This window comes from Lepidochelys kempii, chromosome 2, assembly GCF_965140285.1.
Source record: "Lepidochelys kempii isolate rLepKem1 chromosome 2, rLepKem1.hap1, whole genome shotgun sequence".
Classification (NCBI taxonomy): Eukaryota; Metazoa; Chordata; order Testudines; family Cheloniidae; genus Lepidochelys; species Lepidochelys kempii.
The window spans coordinates 112015404-112042704 of NC_136381.1; the positions used below are offsets into that span (position 1 = coordinate 112015404).

General features: G+C 46.3%; 1 protein-coding gene across 7 annotated transcripts in view; it reads left to right on the forward strand.

Moving 5' to 3' along the window:
• Nucleotides 1-27301, forward strand: part of GMPR (guanosine monophosphate reductase) — a 73414-nt gene that overhangs the window by 35463 nt on the left and 10650 nt on the right. For all 7 annotated transcript variants that reach the window (XM_073331987.2, XM_073331981.2, XM_073331984.2 and 4 more), the window contains 2 exons: nucleotides 13339-13381; nucleotides 22792-22951. In XM_073331987.2, coding sequence (XP_073188088.1) covers nucleotides 13339-13381; nucleotides 22792-22951 — 203 coding nt within the window. The remainder of the gene's footprint in view (nucleotides 1-13338; nucleotides 13382-22791; nucleotides 22952-27301) is intronic.

The window sequence follows — 27301 nt, forward strand, 5'->3', positions numbered from 1 at the left end:
AGTGCAAATAGGTCTCCTTGAGCTGGGAATCACACCCGCAGCTCAAAGTGTAGACATATGCTTGGAGAACTAAGGCTTTCGGCTTTTGACAGCAGGCAAAAAACAAGAACCTGTCATCCCTTCTGCCAGTACTTGAGTCTGGCTCCCTTAAATTGCTGGAGAGATTACAGTTACTAAGAGACAATGGGAATGGGAGTCTTTTCATTAATTTACACGTGAGAGTTCCCTTGTAGAGAGATTGTTAATGGATACAATTGGAGGCATGGCAAGGAAGAATCCAGTGTTTGGATGCACTATAATAGGGCTTTTTTTAATACTTGGACTTTACGGTAATTGAAGTACAGTTAAAGTCAGAACAGTGATTGACTCAAATTCCCCTCCCAGTTATGACCATGCAACCCCATTTAGTTCAATGAGACGGTAGGACTCTATATTTAATCCATTTCATTGATCTCAAGCTCAGATACATTCTGTTAAGGGGAAAAAAAAGGAAATATTTTCCCCCCTAACTGCTGGCACTGTACACTCTGCTTGGGATCTGAGCATTGCAGCTGGGTTCTTTCTGACTCTTGTGTCATTACCAGTAATAAAGGGTCTGCGGGCTGAATTTAGCTGTGAATTTTGCTGATGGCATATTTCTTAGCTATCTGTTCTAATGTAACATTATGCATTTATACCACACTCATCACTGTGATATCTGACTGAGTGTTTTGCAAAGTCCACTCACTTAAAATGGTTACCTTCTCTTTAGTTCTCTGTCCCCTATCCACAAAAAGATAGAAGGGCTTTATTTTATTGTGAGAAAGCTCAGGCTTATGTCAGAGAGAGGTGTCCCTAAAATAGGGTGGACTCAACCCACTGAAAGCTTTGAAGATCAGGACTTGAGGGGAGCTTCTGTTCTCTCTGTGCCTACACTTGAGAGGACGGCGTGATTCCCAGATCGAGGAGACATACTCATGGTAACAGTGTGCTAAAAATAATAGCTGCCGCCTGTGCGACACTCTCCATCCCCAGTACAAATCCACCGTAACCCTCTGGCTATGTATTCAGGGTGGCTATGTATTCAGGGTGGGTAGCCCATGTCACCGCTGCTGCCTGTGTTACCGTGGCTACGTTGCGGCTAGTTTGAGAGCTAGCACAGGTATGCCTACATGACCTGGGAATCACACCCCTAGCTTGTAGTGTAGACGCAACCTAAGAGATGCAGCACAGAACCTGCATCCCAGGCAGAGGGAGTTCTAACATGGCTTTCGGCCACCTTTGCACACACCTGATCCTGGGCAGTTTTGGGGGCCAGAGCAGCTTCCAGCGTAATTTAAACCTGGCACCTATGTTAGTTATGAGAGCCTCCCTGGGCTACTCTATGGGCAGCAGCACTGCCTGGAAAGTCTGCAGCCTGCCCCTGATGAGCCCTTTAAGCCAGGGCTTGTGACTTAAGGGGGAGTCCTTAGAGGATAGCCTTGTGGCTGTGTGCTACAGTACCTGAGCCAGGGGAATCCTCCTCCAGCTGGAACCGAGGCCATTAGGGTCCCTTTACGCCACTGGAATCCAGCGTAAAGGGACTAGACCGAGGGTGAGGATGGGATTACCCCACACCACTCCGGGGGGGGGGGGAGAGATGTACACTCCCCGTGAATTTCCCCAACACCCCTCCCAGTTTTGTGAACTAGTTACATGCAGTGATTCCTGTTTAGTGACTGGAAATTTGAATTGAAATTGAAACATTAATACACACTTTAAAAGCATATACAGTGTGTGATAAAATACGTATATCTGAAAAAGTATAATAGATTTGAAAAGTATGAACATAGACTAGCTTCCTTATACAGCTGTTATTCTTTATGACAATGTCAGTGCATTCATTTTGGTGATGTTGGCCAACCTAATAATTTCAAATTATGATTTGTAAGCAAAGTCTAAATGAGCTCTCCCTGACAGCTAGTGATGAGCTGGGGAGAAAGGCTTCAGGACCAGATTTGTATTTACAGTCACACCTAATCTACCTAGGTATCCAGCAAACAGAACTGTGTTGCCCAAGTGATAGATTTTGGCTGGGGTTGGGTTACAAATCACTTGAATGCAGGAGGGGGCAGGGCGGGTGAAGGGTAATGAAATGTAGTTGTTCTTATTGTCTGAGTAAAGGGCAGTAGAACTGTACTTAGCCTGTGCTGATTGAGGGCATCAAGAGAGAGGGTGGGGACAGGTGTTTTGCTTGATGGTCTACCTGAGTCAGAAGTACTGTTTGGCCTGCCCCTTTCCACTGTTTAAAGACAGAGCTGATTAGGCTCCATAGAGAGTCTTTTGTTTTGTTAAGTTTCAGAGTAACAGCCGTGTTAGTCTGTATTCACAAAAAGAAAAGGAGTACTTGTGGCACCTTAGAGACTAACCAATTTATTTGAGCATAAGCTTTCGATGAAGTGAGCTATAGCTCACGAAAGCTTATGCTCAAATAAATTGGTTAGTCTCTAAGGTGCCACAAGTACTCCTTTTCTTTTTATTTTGTTAAGTGACCACTACAGCTGAAATTACTGAAAATCAGGTCTAAGTGCTTAGACCTGCTGTGGGACAGTGTTTCTGTGGAAGAGACGGCCCAGTCTGCACTAGCAGTGAGGTTCCCCCACTGAGAGCTCAGCTGAAATCACTGAGAGCTGGGTGGAACCTCAAGAGACCAACTCGCAGAGGTCACAGTGGCAAATGGTGCAGGGCCATTGGCAACAAAGCGATGGAGTGAACAGTGGCACAAGGAACAACAGTGGCAAGAGCAAACAGTGAGCAGCTGGAGGAACAAGGTTCCTTCTTGCCCCCCACCTGGGAGGTGAACTCATGTGAAAGCACCTCTGAACTCTGAGTCTCCACTGACCAAGGACAACACCGGTGAGTGTTAATGAGGCTGTTAAGAATGCTGGAGACACAACACAGTTCATGCGAACAAACATGGCTGTGGCATCATACTTTCTATTTAAGCAAGAGATACCACACACTACAAACTGGAGGCCAATGTTAAGTTCATTGTCACTTGTTCATCCTGAGGTTGAACACTGGTTCTGAACAAGACCAGCAAATGCTCACTATCTTTCTGCCAGAAACTCAACTGACTGGCTAGAAGCATGTGGTGCAAGAGTGAAAGACTCAACTACTGAAAAAGTGAAGAATTCTCTCACCACAAAAAAAATGTGCATACCGGCTGATGAATGCAATGATGCAAATGCACATCAAGTATTAAGTCATTGTGTCCGTTATCTTGATGTCAGTGGTTGGCCAGTAGATGCATTTCTAGATGTTCAAGTTATAGAAGACACATCGGCTGCATCTGTGACAACCCACATCTTAGAAGAGTTACATGCTTGTCAGTTGGACCCCAAACAGATGGCTGCTTGTGCATTTGATGGAGCTGCAAACTTCTCTAGAAGACATGGTGGAGTATAAGCTTTGCTCAGAGAAAAGTGTAACCCTAATCTCTCCTATACACACTGTAGAGGCCATCTACTCCAACTAGCGCTAGTACGAGCTGCAGACTCTTCAAAAGACATTTAAAAAGCTATAAATTTAATGTCTTCATTATATTCTTTTTTCAGCAAGAGTCCAAAAAGACTGAATATCATGGAAAATATAGAAAATACACTGGGACTGAAGTTCAAATTAGTCCAACCTGGGAAAACCCTCTGGCTTTCTCATGAGTGATCCTTGGCTGTTGTCTTAAAATTACTCCAGCCATTATTACTGGCTTTGGAAAGTAGTATCTACCAAGATGGGATGGATCTAAGTAGTGTGAGGCTGGTGGATTACTTTTGCTACTACGTTCAGAGAAGACTATTGCCATTCTCTCCCTTATAAGTCTACTGTTGAAACCACTTGGATCATTAAACAATGCCATCCAGGCATCTGCTACAACAGTAGTAAATCTTTGTCCAGCAATAGAAGCTACATTTGGATCAATCAGAGAGCTATCATTGAAAAAGCATGGAAGAAGCAAAGACTTCAGTCCAGAAGTTGAGTAATGAAGGCATTTATATCGAATCCTTAAGTGAAGAGGACAAGAAGTGTTTGTTAAGACAACTGAAAAGGTACACAGACTTGATTCTTAAAAATCTACATCAGCGACTTACAGATTCTACTCAACCTCTGTGTAGCTTTTACAGATCCCTGTCCTATCGAACACCGACAGTTGAGTGAAGTGAGGCACTACCAGCAATGGGGCTGCCATGTGCTCAGGACAGAATAGAGAATTTGAACAATGAATGAAGATTTGACTTCAACTTCTTTTTTATCATCACTAGTGGCTTGACCCGATCTTTGTGCTATGTTTCATGGGATGCAAGAAGTAGGAATTCATCTCTTGTTACTCCCAGTCACATCAGCTACAGTTGAGCGTTCTTTTGCCTCATTGAATAGAACTTTGTCTTCTGAAAGAAGTCTCCTGTCTGATCTTGTGAATGATCTAATGAGCATATCAGTTGAAGGAATGGAAGTACTGGACACACGAGAAACCACCAAAGATGAACGCATTGCATCCAAGAAGTTCATTAACAGAGTTGTGCAAAATTATAACAAGAAACCAAGAAGGATGAAGATGTAGTGCTTCATAGAAGGCTTGAGTAGCCAACTTTAATTTTTGTGATGATTTTAAAACATGAGTTAAATCTAATTAAATGGTCATGAAACATTTTTCAGTTTTTACTATGGTGCCATAGAGCCACCTTCACCCTCATGGTCTCACCCCTCCTCGGCCCTGACGCCCCCCCCCCTCCTGTAAATTCAACCCCCCCCCGAATTTCAATTCTTGGGGAAAACACTGTAACTGATCTGCAGCATTCAATCAGGCATTGGGGAGGTGACTGGAAAACCAGGGTAGTGTGTGCACATCAACTCAGAAAGCTTGAGCAGGGGATCTGCCACATTCTGACCGACCTGAGGGTTTCCACAGCTTCTTGTTTACAGCCCCAGGTGCTGCGTGTTACAAGAATCAAGCCTGGAGGTGACAAATACAAGGGTCACCAGAGCCAAGTCAGCATCTGTCTGGGTGGAATGTAAGGGTATGTCTACACTACAGAATAAGGTCGAATTTATAGAAGTCGGTTTTTTAGAAATCGGTTTTATATATTCGAGTGTGTGTGTCCCTACAGAAAATGCTCTAAGTGCATTAACTCGGCGGAGCGCTTCCACAGTACCGAGGCTAGAGTCGACTTCCGGAGCGTTGCACTGTGGGTAGCTATCCCACAGTTCCCGCAGTCTCCGCTGCCCATTGGAATTCTGGGTTGAGATCCCAATGCCTGATGGGGCTAAAACATTGTCGCGGGTGGTTCTGGGTACATATCGTACATACCGTTCCCTCCCTCCCTCCGTGAAAGCAAGGGCAGACAATTGTTTCGCGCCTTTTTTCCTGAGTTACCTGTGCAGACGCCATACCACGGCAAGCATGGAGCCCGCTCAGGTAACCGTCACCCTATGACTCCTGGGTGCTGGCAGACGCGGTATGGCATTGCTACACAGTAGCAGCAATCCCTTGCCTTGTGGCAGCAGACGGTACAGTACGACTGGTAGCCGTCATCGTCATGTCCGAGGTGCTCCTGGCCACGTCGGCTGGGAGCGCCTGGACAGACATGGGCACAGGGACTAAATTTGGAGTGACTTGACCAGGTCATTCTCTTTAGTCCTGCAGTCAGTCCTATTGAACCGTCTTATGGTGAGCGGGCAGGCGATACGGACTGCTAGCAGTCGTACTGTACCATCTTCTGCCAGGCAGGCAAGAGATGAGGATGGCTAGCAGTCGTACTGTACCATCTTCTGCCGAGCAGCCATGAGATGTGGATGGCATGCAGTCCTTCTGCACCGTCTGCTGCCAGCCAAAGATGTAAAAGATAGATGGAGTGGGTCAAAACAAGAAATAGACCAGATTTGTTTTGTACTCATTTGCCTCCTCCCCTGTCTAGGGGACTCATTCCTCTAGGTCACACTGCAGTCACTCACAGAGAAGGTGCAGCGAGGTAAATCTAGCCATGTATCAATCAGAGGCCAGGCTAACCTCTTTGTTACAATAAGAATGATAACTTAGGTGCACCATTTCTTATTGGAACCCTCCGTGAAGTCCTGCCTGAAATACTCCTTGATGTAAAGACACCCCCTTTGTTGATTTTAGCTCCCTGAAGCCAACCCTGTAAGCCGTGTCGTCAGTCGCCCCTCCCTCCGTCAGAGCAACGGCAGACAATCGTTCCGCGCCTTTTTTCTGTGCGGACGCCATACCAAGGCAAGCATGGAGGCCGCTCAGCTCACTTTGGCAATTAGGAGCACATTAAACACCACACGCATTATCCAGCAGTATATGCAGCACCGGAACCTGGCAAAGCGATACCGGGCGAGGAGGCGACGTCAGCGCAGTCACGTGAGTGATCAGGACATGGACACAGATTTCTCTGAAAGCATGGGCCCTGCCAATGCATGCATCATGGTGCTAATGGGGCAGGTTCATGCTGTGGAACGCCGATTCTGGGCTCGGGAATCATGCACAGACTGGTGGGACCGCATAGTGTTGCAGGTCTGGGACGATTCCCAGTGGCTGCGAAACTTTCGCATGCGTAAGGGCGCTTTCATGGAAGTTTGTGACTTGCTTTCTCCTGCCCTGAGGCGCATATATACCAAGATGAGAGCAGCCCTCACAGTTGAGAAGCGAGTGGCGATAGCCCTGTGGAAGCTTGCAACGCCAGACAGCTACCGGTCAGTTGGGAATCAATTTGGAGTGGGCAAATCTACTGTGGGGGCTGCTGTGATGCAAGTAGCCCACGCAATCAAAGATCTGCTGATATCAAGGGTAGTGACCCTGGGAAATGTGCAGATCATAGTGGATGGCTTTGCTGCAATGGGATTCCCTAACTGTGGTGGGGCCATAGACGGAACCCATATCCCTATCTTGGCACCGGAGCACCAAGCCTGTGAGTACATAAACTGCAAGGGGTACTTTTCGATAGTGCTGCAAGCTCTGGTGGATCACAAGGGACGTTTCACCAACATCAATGTGGGATGGCCGGGAAAGGTGCATGATGCTCGCATCTTCAGGAACTCTGGTCTGTTTCAAAAGCTGCAGGAAGGGACTTTATTCCCAGACCAGAAAACAACTGTTGGGGATGTTGAAATGCCTATAGTTATCCTTGGGGACCCAGCCTACCGCTTAATGCCATGGCTCATGAAGCCGTACACAGGCAGCCTGGACAGTAGTCAGGAGCTGTTCAACTACAGGCTGAGCAAATGCAGAATGGTGGTCTGACTTTTTTTCTTTCTAATCTTCACTAGCCTCTGGGAAGGAGAAGATCCTGTGATCATTGAAACACATGCAGCTGGTGGAGAAAAAAAAAGTGACAGCGGTATTTAAAAAGACACATTTTATAAAACAGTGGCTACACTCTTTCAGGGTAAACCTTGCTGTTAACATTACATACATAGGACATGTGCTTTCGTTACAAGGTCGCATTTTGCCTCCCCCCACCGCGTGACTACCCCCTCAACCTTCCCCCCTCCCTGTGGCTAACAGCGGGGAACATTTCTGTTTAGCCACAGGCAAACAGCCCAGCAGGAATGGGCTCCTCTGAGTGTCCCCTGAAGAAAAGCACTCTATTTCAACCAGGTGACCATGAATTATATCTCACTCTCCTGAGGATAACACAGAGAGATAAAGAACGTATGTTGTTTGAATGCCAGCAAACATACACTGCAATGCTTTGTTGTACAATGATTCCCGAGTACGTGTTACTGGCCTGGAGTGGTAAAGTGTCCTACCATGAAGGACGCAATAAGGCTGCCCTCCCCAGAAACCTTTTGCAAAGGCTTTAGGACTACATCTAGGAGAACCGCGAATGCCAGGGCAAAGTAATCCTTTCACATGCTTGCTTTTAAACCATGTATAGTATTTTAAAAGGTACACTCACCAGAGGTTCCTTCTCCGGCTGCTGGGTCCAGGAGGCAGCCTTGGGTGGGTTCGGGGGGTACTGGCTCCAGGTCCAGGATGAGAAACTGTTCCTGGCTGTCGGGAAAACCGGTTTCTCCGCTTGCTTGCTGTGAGCTATCTACAACCTCATCATCATCATCATCTTCTTCGTCCCCAAAACCTGCTTCCGTATTGCCACCATCTCCATTGAAGGAGTCAAACAACACGGCTGGGGTAGTGGTGGCTGAACCCCCTAAAATGGCATGCAGCTTATCATAGAAGCGGCATGTTTGGGGCTCTGACCTGGAGCGGCCGTTCGCCTCTCTGGTTTTCTGGTAGGTTTACCTCAGCTCCTTCAGTTTCACGCGGCACTGCTTCGGGTCCCTGTTATGGCCTCTGTCCTTCATGCCCTGGGAGATTTTGACAAAGGTTTTGGCATTTTGAAAACTGGAACGGAGTTCTGATAGCACGGATTCCTCTCCCCAAACAGCGATCAGATCCCGTACCTCCCGTTCGGTCCATGCTGGAGCTCTTTTGCGATTCTGGGACTCCATCATGGTCACCTGTGTTGATGAGCTCTGCATGGTCACCTGCAGCTTGCCACGCTGGCCAAACAGGAAATGAGATTCAAAAGTTCGCGGTTCTTTTCCTGTCTACCTGGCCAGTGCATCTGAGTTGAGAGTGCTGTCCAGAGCGGTCACAATGGAGCACTCTGGGATAGCTCCCGGAGGCCAATACCATCGAATTGTGTCCACAGTACCCCAAATTCGAGCCGGCAACGTCGATTTAAGTGCTAATCCACTTGTCAGGGGTGGAGTAAGGAAATTGATTTTAAGAGCCCTTTAAGTCGAAATAAAGGGCTTCATTGTGTGGACGGGTGCAGGTTTACATCGATTTAACGCTGCTAAATTCGACCTAAAGTCCTAGTGTAGACCAGGGCTAAGTGGAAGAAGCATTGTTAGCAGCTGTGGTTATTTTGATATCTGGTATCCGCGAGGAATGTCAAAGTATTCCAAAGCTTCATACCATCTTCATGATCTGCAGGCAGACACCCTTGATTTTGGGTTATGATCTGATACTCGTTAGTTCTTTGGAATGGTTTTCCTCCACTTCCCAGTGCTTTTTCAGCCATTTGCTCTTCATCCATGAACTCGTCTTGTTTAGGTAGCATACTGCTGGCTGTGGTACTGTTTGCCCACAAAGTGAAGGATATCTTAAAAATGGAATGGACCAGTCACATCACAGTGGTGGGCGCACTATGTGAACAGAACAGGCTCCAGCTAACTCTCCCATAGCCGTACGAGCACTGCAATGGTAACTGGATTTAAAACTTGTTTAAATCAATACAGTGAGTAGATATAACTCACGGGGCAAATATGTTGAGTGAGAAGGTGCCAGTTCTTACATGGTGGGCCAAATTCATTCCCTGTCTACCAAATGAGTTGCACCAGGGATGAAGTTTGGTACACCTATTTTTCTGGCTTTAACTAAACTTTAAGACTCAAAGCTCATCTCAGAAATGAATCTTTCACAATCCACTGAAAGAAAAGAGGAAACACTGTCAAAAAGACATGGACTTTTTTTTGTCCGCCTGCTCTTTTGTCTGAGAGCCAGCTGTCTCCTTTTTCACTTTCCCTGCTGCATTAGCACATTGGTCTTATGAAAGTGCAGAAGTAAGCTGCAGCAAGGAGGTTATTCAGGAGGCAAGTTTGCTCTTCATGGCTTTGCTTGGGATAAAGTTTCTGTTTCTTTTAGGTTTCAGAGTGGTAGCCGTGTTAGTCTGTATCAGCAAAAAGAACGAGGAGCACTTGTGGCACCTTAGAAAGTACTACTCGTTCTTTTTGTTTCTTTTAGGTCAGAGAACTATCGTCCTGCATAGAAAAGCAGACATATACTTTAATAAGCCAACAATCTTGAAAATAGAAAAGGAGGACTTGTGGCACCTTAGAGACTAACCAATTTATTTGAGCATTAGCTTTCGTGAGCTACACGAAAGCTAATGCTCAAATAAATTGGTTTGTCTCTAAGGTGCCACAAGTCCTCCCTTTCTTTTTGCGAATACAGACTAACACGGCTGCTACTCTGAAATCTTGAAAATGAAATGCATTTCTACTATAGACGACGGCATATATTATATGTGCCCCCTCAAAGAGGCAATGCACATTCTCTCATGCTGCCCCTAGCCTGTCTGAGCCATCACTTGCTACATAAGTTGGATGACTTAGGTATTCTTCACTCAGCTGCTGCCACTCTATTTTGCTCATGCCTAACTGTGCCCTATGTATATACTGTTGTACTGTGTCTATCGTGTGCCATATGTATGTTCTTCACGTAGTATAGCGGATATATATTTTTGCTGGTGCTATAGGTGAGGCTGAAAGAACAACCTGTTATCAAAGTTGCATGACACTTCCCATTACAATGCCTTGTTTTCAAACTTGGCCAGACTTTAACTGTTTGGAGGGAAATTTTCCATGCTAGGGTCTACCTTAGGCTGAATTGTTTAGGAAAATTTCAGACAAAATGGTTCAGCCATTTCTGAGAATGAGGCTAGGGGAAAATATGCTTGTTTTCCCTTGTTAAAAAAAATTCTGGCAACTTTTTTGTGTGAAAAATTATACCGCCCTCATGCTTTGAACCAGGAACTCAAAATTTGGCAGGGGGGTGGCCTTTGTCTCAGGCACATACCATTTGTTGTCCCCATGAAAGCTGCAAAAAACTGGCTAACTTATTATAAGCCTTTGAAAAATCAAATTTTGCACATGCTCAGTACAGACTTTAGCTGCTGAATTCCCATAAGATTCCATCAGCATTGAGCCTACTTCTCCCTGGGGCTGAGCGGGACTTGCCCTGCAGTTGCAGCTCTGGGCTGCTGTGTGCTGTGACAGTCCAGACACCTGATCTGAGAGCAGGGAGCTTGGTTAGCCTTTGCTCTAAATGACCCCTCCCTCCTCCCCCCATACTGCTGGGGCCCAGGCAGGTGGAGGAGGTAGCTTTCTGATTGAATGACAGAGGAGACAAGAGCTGAACCTGGCAGAGGGAGTAGATCTGGAAAAGGAGCCTAGGAAGTTGGGAAGCACAGGAATGGAGGCAGGCGGGGAGGGGGAAACTGAGACTGGTGTTGGGGTGGAAGGTGAGACTGGGACTGGCTGGGCAAGGAGACTGGGGTTGGGAGCCAGGGAGGGAACCAGGGGGGACTGGGAGCCAATAGGTGGGAGGAAATTGAGATTGGATGAGGAGCTGGAGTGCAGGCTGGGCAAGGAGACTTGGACTGAGACCCAGTGGGACAAGGAGATTGAGGTGTAGGGGGAGGGGAGACAGCTCTGATGAGGAGCCAGGATGTGGGAGAACTGGGACTGACTGAACTGGGTCCTGTGGGAAAAAATAGTATGTGATCATGTAATTAAAGACTGTATCATAATGCCTGTGCACAAAATGTTGTACAGGAAACCTTAAATCTGGTATTTCCCAACTTTGGGGTGCTTGACTTCGCAATCTTAGTAATGTTCTTTTAACACAGGTTATTGTGTGTGACATTTTGTTTGTTCTATCACAGTATATCTGGAACTATTTTTCATCACATCTTTCTGTGCCTGTTACTCACTCTGTAACATGGGCATTATGATGATTACTCACCTTTGTAAATGGCTTTGAGATCTCTCTTGATAAAAAACACCATTTAGTCCTGAAATAGTATTAGTATTTTTCTTTATCTTAGCTTGTATGCTCAGATGTTTGGGGCATTAATCTTACTCTGTCTCTTATGCACTGGGTAGTTTTATTGCACTGTAAGTGAATTATAAAAAGAATAAATAATAATTATACACTAAGGTCCCTATTACTTAAGTTTTTAAGGGAGGTTTTAAATCCCTGTCACCTGTGCAGTTGGGATAGTTGCAAAAATAAGACACGAAGCTACTGAACAGGTATAGCCCATAAACACAACTGCTGTTGCTGCTAAACTAGCCTCACGTTCTCAGACAGACAGTAACAATTAGGCAAATGCCGTACCTTGTTCCTCGAAGATGATCTGTCTCCCGGGCTCTGGCAGACTATGAGAGGGAGTGGAAGCCACGGATGGGGCCCATCAGTGAGAAAACGTTGCTCACAGTCCAGAAGCATTCCCTTGTGGGAGCTGACAGCAAGAGGTTTAGCTATCTTAACCTCCAGCGGAGTGTCTCTCTTGCTATCCGCAAATAGAGTAAAACCCCAAACATCAGCAGGATATATTCCCCCTGGGCAATCAAAGCACCATGATACCAACTTAGGTCACTAGCTCAGTTTCCTTTGGAAAGCCCATGAAACACTTGTGTGCGCACCCAAGGCTTAACATGCCCACTGCTTCCACTGTCTGTTCTAAAATGCAGCAGAGATGGGAGTTTCTGGCTGTGCTCAGCTGCATGGGTCATACACAAGCACAAACTGCTACAGATGGGGAAAAAGTGAAGCAAAATGAAGTAAAAATACTAGCTTTGGAGCAGCTTGCACAACAAAATCAAAAACAGGAAACTTATTAGCCTGGAAAGGGCTGATCCTGTAAGGTGCTCCCTCAGGTCACATGCTCATCAATCAGCTCGAAGGACATTTAGCATCTAGTAAGTTGCTCAGCACTTTACAGGACAGGACCTACATTAACATACACAGAGCTGCCCCAGAATCCTTCATTCCTCCCTTCCTCCACCTACATGGCTCTTCCCCAACCACCATTCCACTCACTGCCACCACCACATTGCACAGAAGATGAAACATTCAGGTCTAAGATGAAAAGCCTCAAGCTTGTGCTTTATGAAGCCCATAGTTTATGGTGAAGAACATGATGAGAGAATTATATTTTGTACTAGAGGCAAGATTACCCAACTCACTTGTGGATTATTGCATCAAAAAACTATTTCTGCTAGCACATTGCCTTCTGCTGTGACTCCTCAATGTACAGTAAACCAACAGTTAAAATGTCTGTTGGTTTATAATAGAGCTCTCAGTAGCAGCAGTAGTGGGCACAGTCCTTCATTGACAGGGAGGTGGCCTGTATGAGCATTGAGGGCTTACATTTCCAATTTTTATGCTTCTGGGGTTTGCAACAGGGAGTGAATGTTGCGGTTTTTACCAGTAGTATCATTAGCAGAATGTGTAGCAGAGTAAATAAGGTTTAAAAAGATAATGAAACTACAGTGATTAATCTGGGTTCCTAAAAATCCTGTCCAGTTGTTGTGTCCTAAATGTGTACACAGCTTTGTCATTTCCACTGGCACCTAATCATTGCTAATCATTACATTTGAATTTTCCATGCTGGTTCCCAAGGGTTGCTATGTTATTACAGGTTTTGTATTGTACAAATGTTTGCTGTGTCAAATTAGTTTTGAGGGCACCAATGAGTGTGAGCTCCCTGCTGCTCACTGACTTCTATTTTGTTTTGCTTGTTGCAGGATGGAGGCTGTAGCTGTCCAGGAGATGTCGCCAAAGCGTTTGGTAAGTACACTATGTCGTGTTTAGAGTCTGAGGGCCTAATTCATCTCCGATGAAACTCCCATGCAGTCAGTAAAGTTACATCAGCATGAATTGGGCCTTAAATGTCTAATCAATACCAGGCTATCTTCATCCCTGGGGTAACCCCACTAAAGTTAATACACAAACTATGAATTTGACCCTATATCTAATTTATACAGTTCAAATTATACAGACCAAAAAAATGCACAGATCAACATCTTATTTAGAAACATTGGGGTGACTGAGATGGGAGTTTTATGACCTGCAGAGACAGTAGCTGAAAGATAAAGGTTACCTCCAACTAGCTTTCACTATTACTTCACTGGGACGTTGCCAAATCTGGGAGGCCTGACATTAGGCTTTGTTTTGTTTCGGTTCGTGGCCACGCCATGCGTAAGACACATGCAGTTCGTCCTGACCCTCTGTTCTGCTCAGCTGCTCACTGTTGAGACCAGGCTGACAAGTGAAGGTACAATGCGTATGCAGCAAAACAACGATTGCAGGCAAACTTGATGTCTGGGGTAAATTGTACGGAGTCAGTCGCACAGCTGAAGAGTGGGGATTTTATTTTTACTAAGCCGCTGGGGCTGAGCAAGCTTTCAGTATATCCCAGTTAATTATTAAGAGAGAGAGTTTGTTCTCAGTGATATCAGTGGCTTCGGTGGAGTTACTCCAACTTTACGCTGGTGTGACTGTGAGCAGAATCTGCCTTACGTGTTTTCTGTTGTTCACAGAAATTACAGCTGGGGTCTGTCAGTCCTAGCAGTAAGGTTGACGTTGGTTCATGTTTAAGCTGGGCAGTCCTGATTTTGATGGGGCTGAGCGCATCCCCACACTGGGATGGAAGGGCATAAAGACACCCTGGAATACCTTTGGGGGTGTTACAACATGGCAGTGCCAGGGTGCAACAGGACAACACAGTGTCATTGTTACGCTAGCATGTTGTGATGCCAGTGTCACGGCACGGCATTGTGATACAGCATATATCTCCAAAAAGGTACATTAGAATTGGAAAAGGTACAGAGAAGGGCAACAAAAATGATTAAGGGTATGGAACAGCTGCCTTATCAGGAGAGATTGTAAAGACTGGAACTGTTCAGGTTGAAAAAGAGACGACTAAGAGGGGATCTGATAGAGATCTATAAAATCATGACTGGTGTGGAGAAAGTGACTAAGGAAGTATTATTTACCCCTTCACATAACACAAGAACCAGGGGGCACCTGATGAAATTAATAGGCAGCAGGTTTAAAACAAACGAAAAAGTACTTCTTCACACAACACACAGTCAACCTATGGAACTTGTTGCTATGGCCAAAACTATAATGGGGGTTCAAAAAAAGATTTAGATAAGTTCGTGGAGGATAGGTCCTTCTTGGCTAATAGCCACTGATGGTCAGGGATGTGACCCCCGGGCTCTGGGTATCCCTAAACCTCTGACTGCCAAGAAGCTGTGAGTGGACAGCAGGGGACGGAACACTTGTTGATTGCCTGTTTTCTTCATTTCCTTTGAAGCACCTGGATTTGGCCACTGGTGGAAGAGGGGATACTGGGCTAGATGGACCATTGGTCTGACCCAGTATGGCCATTCTTATGTTCTTATATTTACCTGGCAGGAAATTTTCAAAGGGTAGAAATCAGAGGCCTAAACCAAAACCTCAGATCTGCACCAACCCAAACTTTGTGTGAGTGCTGGGAGAGTTGAAATCCAGCTTCAGCTCCGAGGATTGCATATAGCTCCTATCTTTAGAATAGGCCAGATGATAAAGGGAGAATTAAAGCAGGATCCTTGTGATCTGGGACCCATAGTCAGGAAACCTCTGTTCTGGAGTGAGCGGCCAGGCCAGCACTCTAGCTGATTGCTGCCAGCTGGGTACTATCGACTTGCTGCTTGGAATCCTCGGAACTATCACAGGACTCTTAGATCACATCATGAGTGACATGACCTAGGGATGTGGAGCGCTGTTAGAATTGTAAAAGCGGCAAAGAGTCCTGTGGCACCTTATAGACTAACAGACGTATTGGAGCATAAGCTTTCGTGGGTGAATACTCACTTCGTCAGATGCATATAGTGGAAATTTCCAGAGACAGGTATAAATATGCAAGCAAGAATCAGGCTAGGGATAACGAGGTTAGTTCAGTCAGGGAGGATGAGGCCCTCTTCTAGCAGTTGAGGTGTGAACACCAAGGGAGGAGAAACTGCTTTTGTGGTTGGCTAGCCATTCACAGTCTTTGTTTAATCCTGAGCTGATGATGTCAAATTTGCAAATGAACTGAAGCTCAGCAGTTTCTCTTTGAAGTCTGGTCCTGAAATTTTTTTGCTGCAGGATGGCTACCATTCAATCTGCTGTTGTGTGTCCAGGGAGGTTGAAGTGTTCTCCTTCAGGTTTTTGTATATTGCCATTCCTAAGATCTGATTTGTGTCCATTTATCCTTTTACGTAGGGACTGTCCAGTTTGGCCAATGTACATAACAGAGGGGCATTGTTGGCACATGATGGCATCTTTTACATTGGTGGACGTGCAGGTGAATGAACCGGTGATGGTGTGGCTGATCTGGTTAGGTCCTGTGATGGTGTCGCTGGTGTAGATATGTGGGCAGAGTTGGCATCGAGGTTTGTTGCATGGATTGGTTGGTGAGAATATGCTTCAGGTTGGCGGACGTGTACCCAGAAGCCTCCTGCTGCAAGACAAGCCCAAGAAAGAAACCAACAGAACTCCACTGGCCATCACATACAGTCCTCAGCTAAAACCTCTCCAACGCATCATCAGTGATCTACAACCCATCCTGGACAATGATCCCTCACTTTCACAGGCCTTGGGAGGCAGGCCAGTCCTCGCCCACAGACAACCCGCCAACCTGAAGCATATTCTCACCAGCAACTACACACCGCAGCATAGTAATTCTAACTCAGGAACCAATCCATGCAACAAACCTCGATGCCAACTCTGCCCCCATATCTACACTACCGACACCATCACAGGACCTAACCAGTCTATAAGGTGCCACAGGTCTCTTTGCTGCTTTTACAGATCCAGACTAACACGGCTTCCCCTCTGATACCTGTTAGAATTGTGTAATTCTGACATGGTTGAATGGTGGCAGCTGGTGCTGGCTTTGGACAGTCCAAAGTTGGGCTGAACCTGGGGCCACTGTTACTATGTCTACGCAACCAGCAGGAGCAAGACTCCGAGCCTGCATAGGGCTTAAAATAGCTGTGTAGACAGAATTTGGAAGCTGCAGCTCAGCCTGGAGGTCAGGCTCCGAAGCCTGGGGGAGGGGGATCTGTCTGTCAACCTGGCCTGGGAGACTCACTCCTGTAGGTTGTATAGATATACCCCATAGGGCTAAGTCGCCCCGCTCAATGATTGGATTGGTTAGAATTTCCCATGTGGCATTTTACTGTCAGTTGTTCGACAGTTACCCCCGGTGCAGTTCGTTCTTTGTTCTGCCAATCTCTCTTCAGCCTGATCCTGCTCAGTCTCCTGCCCTGGTTGTTGTTAAGGACATTACAAGCTGAGGACTATGACCTCATTGCATTCCAAGCTGGAGGGGAAGAGACCTGGCCAGTGGAAAAACTCTTATTTCAGTGGGAATCTTTCCAGAAATTAGAACAACAGGAAACTACTTCAAAACGTTTAACTGTTTGTCTTTGTAATGTTCGCTGTGAGTCCGAATGGTCTCTTTGGGCTGCCCTGAGCAGAAATTTGCTCTCTGAAACCTGTGGAAGTGCAGATGTGGGCATGGCAACTGGCTAGTCAGGATATGCATTGGGGCATTAGAGCCCTCTTGAGTGAGACCCCAGATTGCTTCTTGGAGAGGGGGAGGGTTGAGAAACACTTGAGATTAGGCAACAATCCTGCACTGGCAGCAGGCTGGACAAAATGGCCGAACAATTAGGGCTGAGTTGTTCTGAGAGTTGACACAGATTAGGGCGATCTCCTTATCGTTAATAGATTGATGATTGAGAGCCCACGTAGGGCCAGGGGCCCATGCTAGTAGATTTGAATGCAGGATTGGGCCCCAAGGTAGACAAACATAACAGCCCAGATGCACACCAGACTGGATGACCAGTCTGGATGACCAGTGGTTATTGTTGAAAGACATTGTGAAAAGGAGCCGTTGGAATGGGCATCTGAAAGAACAGCCAGGCTGGTTGTTCTGTGCATAGTGCCAGGAAAGAAGCTCCAAGCGTAAAGGGGAGCATGGAAGGAAGCAAAAAAGGTGAGTGTGACAGGAGGCGGCAAAGGGGCATTTAGGAGGCAGCCAGCGAGGCAATAGGAAGAAATTAGAATGGAGGTGCAGCGCTGTGCAGAGCCTTGAGGGTAAGGACAAGCAGACTAAAAGGCAAAAGGTGAGGGTTTGCCAGCATGGGTGGCAGGTATCGTAGGCCAGGGGAAGCTAAACCTCCCCTAACCCAGGCCGTGGCCCCGCCCATGGTCCACCCTGAGGCCCCGCCCTCATTCCCCCTCTCCCCTGAAGCTGGCAGGGGCTCAGCTCCACCCGGCCACCTGGAGCTTGGTGCCTGAAGGTTGCACTGGCAGCCTGGTGCAGCTTAGGCCAGCTGGCGGCCCAGGAGTCAGGCTGGTGCTTGAGCCAACCGACAGCCCAGGGACAGTGCTCAGGCTGGGCACTGGCATGAAGTGGCTGAGGCAGGTGGGCTGGAGCGCCTCTGGCCATGGGGGGCCCCTCAGGGCTCCAGGTGTGAGTGGGGGAGGATCAGGGCCCTGATGGTTGAGGGCGGAGCCTCGGGTGGAAGGGGCGGGCCCTGGAGGCTAGCCTCCCTGAAGGGCGGGGTCATTCGCTGCCCATGTCTGCCAGTGAATGGTTTCTGAGAGTGCAGTGATGTGATTGGAAAATGCCTCTTGCAGCAGCCATTTGGTTAGACTGGGGGAAGCAAGGGGAGGGAGTATAGGTTACAATGGGATGTGGGAAGTGACCAGCCGGGCACAGCTGGTGCTTTTGTGCGAAGGGTGCAGAAGAAGAGCTGGAGTGTCTCGATGTTTCAGGAGAACTGACAGGATCAAGTTATAGTCAGATGTGAGCACACAATGAGAGGGAGAAGTCAAAGATGACGCTGAGGTTTTGGACCAGGGTGCCTGAGTTGAGAGTGAAAAGTTCGGGGGTGGTGAAAAAGGAGGGGAAAGGATTTGAGGTGGAGAGGAAGGTTGAGAACAAGGAATTCAGTCTGTTTTAACACCTGTTTTCATCACTGCACTAGCTGAGTGCCTCACAAACATGAGTGGCTTCCATGAACCTTCTCGTGAGGTAGGGAAGTATCATCCCTTTTGACAGAGGTGGAAACTGAGGCGTGGAGCAATTAAATGACTTGGCCACGATCACACAGGAAGCCTGTGGCTCAGCTAGGAACAGAACGCAGGGCTCCTGTATCCCAGTCCAGTGTCCAAAGCACAACACAGCCTTCCTGCCGAGGGGTAGTGATGGGATGAGTTATGAGAGTAGAGACGGGATGAAGTAGCTGTTTTGGAGTCATTAGCATAGAGAGGGTAAATGAAACTATGAGAGCAGAAAACATCTGCTCTGCATAGAGGATTTATGAGACAGACCTTGCAGTGATTTCTTTGCAGTCTGTCGTGCTGCGTATCTGTGGAGCCTGATAATGCTCACTGAGGATCCTTATGAAAAGTACTTACTGTGTTGTTGCACTTTCCCTTTCCTGACAAATGAGCTTTTGAATGGAAACATTGTCCATGGAAAACAAAGACTCCAGCTGTGTGTGATCGTGAGCGAGCAAAAAGCCCGGTTTGCAATCCATCACCAGCACCTCTGGTCACTACGGCGTGTGAGCAAGCCAAACAAACATAGCCCCCACCTCCGCACAAAAGGGGAAGAGTGTTCTGAAAACCCCTGGTCCTCAATAGCAACACAAAAGTGAAGCAGAAAGTACTGAAGCAAAAACACTTGGGGAAAAACAATGTTAAAAGGACTTCTTGTGGTTGGAGCTGGTGCATGGTAAGAACGTGTATTTCAGTTAGTTTAGTTCAATGTTCTGGAGGGTATGAGGTCAAGTTCTGGGCTGGGTTTGCAGAAACCCTGCCCATCCCTGACAGGAACCTTGGCAAACTATGCTGGGGTAAGCAAAAGTGGTACATTTTTATACCAGTAATTCAAACCCATTCCCCCCGCCCCCCCCAAGTGATTCAAGTGTTTTGTTTTGTTTTAAATTAGAGCTGTGGGGGAACCGGAATTGCTGTTTTCTGGGAAATGCTCAGGGCCCTACCAAATTCATGGTCCATTTTGGTCAATTTCATGGCCAGGGTTTTTTTTAATTAGTCAATTTCACGTTTTCAGATGTGTACTTCTGAAATTTCACAGTGTTGTAATGGTGGGGGTCCTGACCCAAAAGGGGGTTGGGTGGGGGGGAGTCGCAGCCGGAGGAGGTTCACAGAGGTGAAGCTGGGCTCTGAAGCTTCCTGCAGCTGGGGGAAGTTCGTGGAGGTGGGTCTGTGCAGGGGAAGAGGAAGTCCTGTCCCTCCCTGGCCTGAGCAGGACTAGCAGCTGGAGTGTGGTAGGAGCCCCCTGGCTAGGGCACTCCCTGCCCTGCCCTGCCCTTCCACCTCCCCTCTAGACCTCCCCTGTGAAATCTAGCTATTGATTTAATGGTCCGTGACATGTTTGTCACGTCCATGAATTTTGGTAGAGCCTTAGAAATGCTGCAGTTTTGAAATTTGGTTTTGATGTGAGAGGACCATGGCCCCAGAAAGTTTGATGGAGTGGATTGATGGGGTGGAGAAGCCATCACCAGAGAGAGGGTGAGGACTAGGTGGCAGCAATGGCAGGGCAGAGACCCAGGAGCACCAAAAGCACTTTGTCAAGGCAGCCTTTGTTTTGTTTTGGGGTCCCTTTGGATGGACTGAATCTAGGCCTCCACGTAATTTTAATCCAGCCATGGTGATAAGTAGTACAATTCTCACAGTGCCATTGCTTTAAAGATGGTATACGGTTATGCTGAGGAAAGAGAAGCTCCCCACAAGTGATCTAGAATGACTGTGATGAAGGTGGGCACTAATCCTGGTTTTGGTAGTTTAGGAAAAGTATCAGATTAGTTTCTAACTGGGCCTTTGAATCTCACAGCCATCTGAAACAGCCTGTCAGTGAGCTGGAGTGACAGGAGACCCTGAATGGGTGCCTGTCTATAAATATTACATATGCTACAGTGATTTGGCACAAAGATATTTTTTTAAAATACCTTTTAACATGAACATATTGTTCTCATCAAATAACCAATGGGGCAGATGGAGCAAGAGTTATATACCAGGGCAGATGGGTTCTGTGATAGAGTTGCCCTGTAGCTGGACTCAACTTTGCTAGGGCTATTAGAAATGAACCCAGACTCCATATTTTGGATGTGATTCCAGATAAAAATATTCCCATATTCAAATTTGTCTCTACGGTTTTGGTTCATCCTATGATACAGATAGAGGAGCGGTGAAGATCAGATAAGGATCCAGATTTTCCCAAGTGTTTTTTTTTTGGGGTGGGGGGGGAGTTGGCAATATTTTGGTTTGGCTCAACAGAGATGGGAGCCAGTCATAAAGGTTGTATCTAGATTTGAACTTTCCCAACATTTGGAAGTGTTTAGATGTTGCATTTTAGTTCTGGCCCATCTCTGTGAGATCAGGTTCTGCATAAATGCCAGTTATTTGTGGGCCGTGTAAAGGAGCTGGGCAGTGGAGGACAGTGCTGTCTATACCAGTAACTCAGTTCCACATAGACAAAACAGGTTTCAGAGTAACAGCCGTGTTAGTCTGTATTCGCAAAAAAAAAAAGGAGTACTTGTGGCACCTTAGAGACTAACCAATTTATTTGAGCATAAGCTTTCGTGAGCTACAGCTCACTTCATCGGATGCATACCGTGGAAACTGCAGCAGACTTTATATATACACAGAGAATATTCTCTGTGTATATATATTCATATTCTCTGTGTATATATAAAGTCTGCTGCAGTTTCCACGGTATGCATCCGATGAAGTGAGCTGTAGCTCACGAAAGCTTATGCTCAAATAAATTGGTTAGTCTCTAAGGTGCCACAAGTACTCCTTTTCTTTTTATAGACAAAACAGTCATCTTGGACCACTGAAGTGTTTTGTTTCAGGGGTGGATCACAACAGGCTCTAAAAACAGCAAGATCTGAACCTTTTTACCTGGTTCAAAAACAGTTGCTTCTGTTTTAAAAATGAGTTTTCATTTTCTTGGAATTCTGCATGTCCTGGTTCCAACCAAGACTGGAAGCCCTGAAATATCCTAGGGGAGGCTGTTCAAGGTATAACTCCAGCACAGATGGGAAAACTGGCCAATCTCTTGAGAGAATCTATTCAGATTCCAAAAGCCTCATCCTACTTCTGTTAACTACAATGGCCTCATGATCTGCAAACCCAAGGGAGGCGTAGGTGTTGGATAAGCATCCAGATATTCGGGTGTTTATTATTATATTTTGTATAACCCTGGCGCTGAGGAGGTCCGGTGACGGACTAGAACCCCAGTGTGCTATGTGCCTTTCATACACACGAGAAAGAAAATGAGCCATGCCCCGGCTAGTTTACAATGTTAGGTTTCAGAGTAGCAGCCGTCTTAGTCTGTATTTGCAAAAAGAAAAGGAGTACTTTTGGTATCTTAGAGACTAACCAATTTATTTGAGCATAAGCTTTCATGAGCTACATCCGATGAAGTGAGCTGTAGCTCACGAAAGCTTATGTTCAAATAAATTGGTTAGTCTCTAAGGTGCCACAAGTACTCCTTTTCTTTTTACAATGTTAGTAATCTGAACCAAACACAAACTCACCTCATACCCATTGCGGTTTACCCCTCACTGCACTGTATGACTGCATTGCTGGGCGGGGGGGGGAAAGCGGGCAGAAAAACTTCAGAGCCATCATATCTTTCACTTCAAAAATCCACCTACAAAGTAAATAAAGGTGAACGTTCCTCTTCCGTGTACTCCCAAACATGTATTCCCACTCATGTATATGACCTGATTGGAGAGGATTTGGGGAGCTGTGCAGCTGACTGACATCTTCTCCGTGTGTTTGGATTGTAATGCGAGTTAAAAGCACTAAACTGAATTTGAAAGCAAGAACATGGAAGCGAAAAAGAGCACTTTCTGTGGTGTTCAGTATCACAGCCAGATCAGATGCTCCTTGTTTGAAATATCAAGGGAATACGACATCAGTGTGTATAGGTCCCGCTGGTAAAGGATGTCTTTTAACTCGGTTGTGTCTGTTACAGTTAAGGTTTCCCTGCTCTGAAGCATTCAAGACAGGGCTGGCTATCATTTTCGGCTGCATGACTGTTTTTGCTTTGTTTTTTATTGTGCTCTCTCCCTCTCTCGCCTCCACCCCCATCCTTCTCATCTCACGTTCTCTGCTGATCACAGGAGCTGGTGCTGATTTTGTCATGCTTGGAGGAATGTTTGCAGGCCACGATCAATGTGCTGGAGAGGTTCTAGAAAAAAATGGCAAGAAGATGAAACTGTTCTACGGGATGAGTTCTGATACAGCCATGAAGAAGCACGTAGGAGGAGTTGCTGAATACAGGTACAAGTTATACTCAGATTTTACTATGGGCTGGAACCACCACCAAACCTGCTTCTGGGTCTGCATTTTGCAACTGGCTCCTGTTACAAGCAGGGCCTGTTCCCTCTTCTGGATGAGCACCAGGCTGTTGTATACAGACCCAACTCCTGGGCCTATATGCTTCCAAGATCTCTGGGACTAGGAAGTGACTGGGCACTGTTCCTAAAGCTGGATGTCTCAGGCACACGAACAGAGGTGCAAATTCCTTGTCTGACACCCTTCTTGGGCAGTGGGACCTGGCAGTCCAGCTGTCTGAGCCCCATGTTGCTTACTGACATCCCCCCAGAATCCACCTGGCTGTGGGAGTTCTGGTGTCTTCAGGGACAACATGACAGGAAGGGAAGGAACACAGTCTTAAAGGATTTTTTTAATCACAGACACTTTACTCTTGAAAGCACTGGAGAGTTACAGATCTATGGAAAACAACAACAACCTTTTCACCCTGATATCAGCCCTGCTCTGTGTCCTGCGTTTTATGAGCGTCCTTAGAGAATCACCCCTCTTTTATCTTAGTCCACATTTTGTTCTTGTGCATTTAACTGAGGGAGTTGTGGGTTCCAGGCCCCTCCTTCCGCCAGTTGGCTTCTGGGTAGAGAGTTATTCATAGTCAATGACCATACCAGTAGAAAACCCATTATTCCAGTAGAGGATATTCATTCAGTGTTGATGGCGCTGTCATACCTCCTCATACATAGTCTTTCCATGAGGAGTCCAGCCAGCCCCTACCATAAAATGGATACTCTGATCCACAAAGGAATTCACAATACAACATGAAGGTCACACTCCAGAAGGAAGGTTATAATGGACAAAATGGGATTGACAAAGCAAAATGGAGTTCACAGACATATCCCCAGTCTGGCACAGCCCCTAATTTTGCAGCAGGCCAAGCCCCAACCCAGGATGCAAACGCCTCCCAAACTTTGATCCAAGCCTAAATTTAGCAGCTTGTATCTGTCTTCAGAGCTGCTGCTTATTATTAACTGTTTTTAAAGATGTAGAAAGTACCCTATAGACATACATAGTACTTACAGAAGGCAGGTAACTTCTCCCTAAGACATTTAAGTCTAGCAGCGTTGGCCTAAATTTCCCATGTATTCCGTATTGTGTATTGGGTTGCAACAAAATGCCTGTAATAATGGAGATCAAAAAAGTTAGTGGCAGGCGAAGTGCAACCATCAAGGGAGACCTGAGCACAGACATGGTCATGGCACTTCTGCCTTCTGTTCTGGCTGAAATCAGACCCATCAAGGAGACAGAGCTGCCCCACTTATTGGTCCAATAATCTGGGCCAAATACTGAACACAGCTGCATCTACTCCAGTTCCTAAGGAAAGCTTTTGGGGAGGAGTAAAAAGACATCTTTAGGACAAAGGATTGGGGTGGGAAGGGGGGGAGAGAAAGAGCTAAGAGAAATCGTGCAGTGCGATTTAGTCCCCACTAAAGGGTTAATCCTGCAAAAAATAAAAATACACAAGTGGCATAGCCTGCAGCTCCCCTCCGTTTAGCGGTATGGGAAGGGCAGGGTGGTTGCAACCCCTCAGTTGAGAAACCATAAGCTAGATTAAGCCTTTGCTCAGTGTCTTGGATATGGGGCAGCACACACCTGTGCTTCCCCAGAAGGAGCCCTGGAGAAGAATTGTGGCTCTGCTCCTGGGCAGGGGTGGAGTAATTGGACGTTGCTGAGTGTAATATAATCTCCCCTACTTGTGCTCCAGTCCACCTCCCCAACCTGTTGGGTGAGGGGAATCAGGCAGTCCCTACTTGTCCCCCGACCCAATGTCTAGGAAGCCCTAACAGCCAAAGAGCAGTGGGGAGTCTTTTTCTTTTCAGCTCAAATGTTTCTTTGCAGCTAAAATGTTGCACAAGAGAATGGCCCTGTTTAGGACAAGCTGAAACGTTGCACAAGGCAGTCTGCATGCCTGCATGAGTTGTATGTAATTCACTCAGTCCCAAGAGGCTGTTAATTTTTTTTTCCATGATGTCGCTTGGCATCAAAGCATCTGGAACTAACAGTCTGAGTGGATGTTACTAGCAATTATCTTATAATTTAAAAATGGCAGCTGCCAGTTACACACAAGCACTGACAGCCTTTCATCTGAGCTGCAATTACAAACGCCACTTTCGCCCTCTTTTTTATGTCAGTGACTGGAGCATGTACACAGCGGTAGGTCTAAACCATTACATTGTTCAGCACAGCGTGTCATTAATGACCATTTCACAATGGAACAGACCGCCCGAACAAGCCGAGCAAACCTTTGGAGGCTCAGTTCAGTTAGTGACAGGCCACCACCGATGCTGGTGAAGGTTGTGTGCCGGGGTGGCAACTGAAAGGCCAAATTCCACCCCCCAGTTACGAGAGAGAGAGAGAGAGAGAGAGAGTGGTAACTGGGGGCAAGATTCATCACTAAGGTTCTGACAGTGGAGTAAATTGATAACACCATTGAACTCCAGTGTCCCATTTGGATAAACAGTGCAGAAGGAAAGGGGTTTTATTTAGCTACTTAAACATAAAGGTTAGTTGCTTTCAGCCCCTGCCAGAAATGCTGCACAAGCTGCCATCCTGTTAGAGGCACACTCCCTCTTTTCCAGCCCCTGATTTATGAAGGCTTAGAGTGCTCAGGGAATGTGTTACCCAAGCTTCTCTAAAAAGAACAGGAGGACAGGAAAGCTTTGCATCCGATATGCATCCGATAAAGTGAGCTGTAGCTCACAAAAGCTTATGCTCAAATAAATTGGTTAGTCTCTAAGGTGCCACAAGTCCTCCTGTTCTTTTTGCCGCTACAGACTAACACGGCTGCTCCTCTGAAACCAGCTTCTCTGACTCTCTCAGGCAACTGAAAGTTTCAACAGCCAATAAGAGGCTGCTGCTCCTGTGTTGTAAGCGATAGGTTACACAGTTGTGTATGGGGGATTCCTGCTAGCAGCGAACCTAGGAATTCAGCCAGGCAGCCTGATACTCTGCTGCACTGGCTATTAGCAGTATAGGGTGCTTAGATACCATGCCTCGTACACATGGTTATAGAATGGTGGCCACGGCCCCAGGAGGATATAGTTAACTAGCTAGTCTGGTTTGGTTGAGTTTTTTGGTCTGCCACAGAGACTGTAGATTCAAAATAGTTTTTAAAAATAGGGGTTATTGTTTCTACAGCACTGAGAGAGGACATGGTGGTGCTGAAGAGGCAAATCAAAGAAATGGGGCCAGATTTTGCCTTCAATTCCATAGGCGTAGAGCTAAACTAACTCCACTGAGGTACCGCAAATTCTAGCCCACAGCCAAATCTGGTCCGGAGTGCCGTTTCTAAAATGTCCAGTCTAACCTCAGCATTTATAATATTGGGTGCCTAAAGGCAGGGGCTTGCTTAGGGTTTTCAAAGACGCCAGAGGGAAGTGCTACTCCAAACCTATTGAAATTCAGTGGGCGTTGAGTGCTTTGCGCTCCTTTGAAAATACCAACTGTCAGTCTGTGTTGAGGCACCAACAGAAGTGGTTAGCCCCGCAGCTTCCATTCAAGCTGCTGGGGATCCCTCAGCCACTGTGAAAATCAGGCCCCTTAAAGTGCCTGAGTATGGATTTATGCTCTCAAAACTGAAAATTTTGCCTTGAGAACTCTGTCACAGTTCAGGACAACTGCACCTGTATTTCCACCCGTGGTACAACAAGGGCACCACCTCTAGGCTCATGGTTCATCAGGAATCACCTCACTAGGATGGAGACCTGCATCTCCCTCACTATTTTGATTAAATAGCCTCTCTTTCTGAGTCGGTCCCTGGAGAATCCAGTTTGATCAAGTATATGCAAGCTTTCCTCCAGGTGGTGGTAGCTCTCTGGAGGTGTTACAACTTGAGCATATTTGAATTCATGATCCTTGACCTCCCCTTGTTGTAAAAAAAAAAAAAAAAAAAAAAACACCCAACCCCAAACCTTAAAAGGTATTGTCCAAAATGCACAGAGTTGCACTCTCTGACTATAACCTAACATATTATATAACCAACTACTGCTTGATCATTTTCTGAACAAGTTAACTATGAAGTGGCATTAGGATTTTGGACACACATGAAGCTTTCTAACGACTTTAAAGCACAAGATTCCATTCCCAGCAGTCACAGGACAATGCACATTCTAAGCCCCTCTGCCTTGCCCCAAAGATGATGTTTGCCTCATGTTGCACAATCATCTTATTCGAAGGAACACAAAGATCAGATGACATCTGGGGACATTCCACTACAGCAGGGCCTGCAAAGGGTGGGATAGTGAGGCAGGAGGGATGAGTGTGAAAATCACAAGACCAAATTCTTCTCTGACCTAAGCCCAC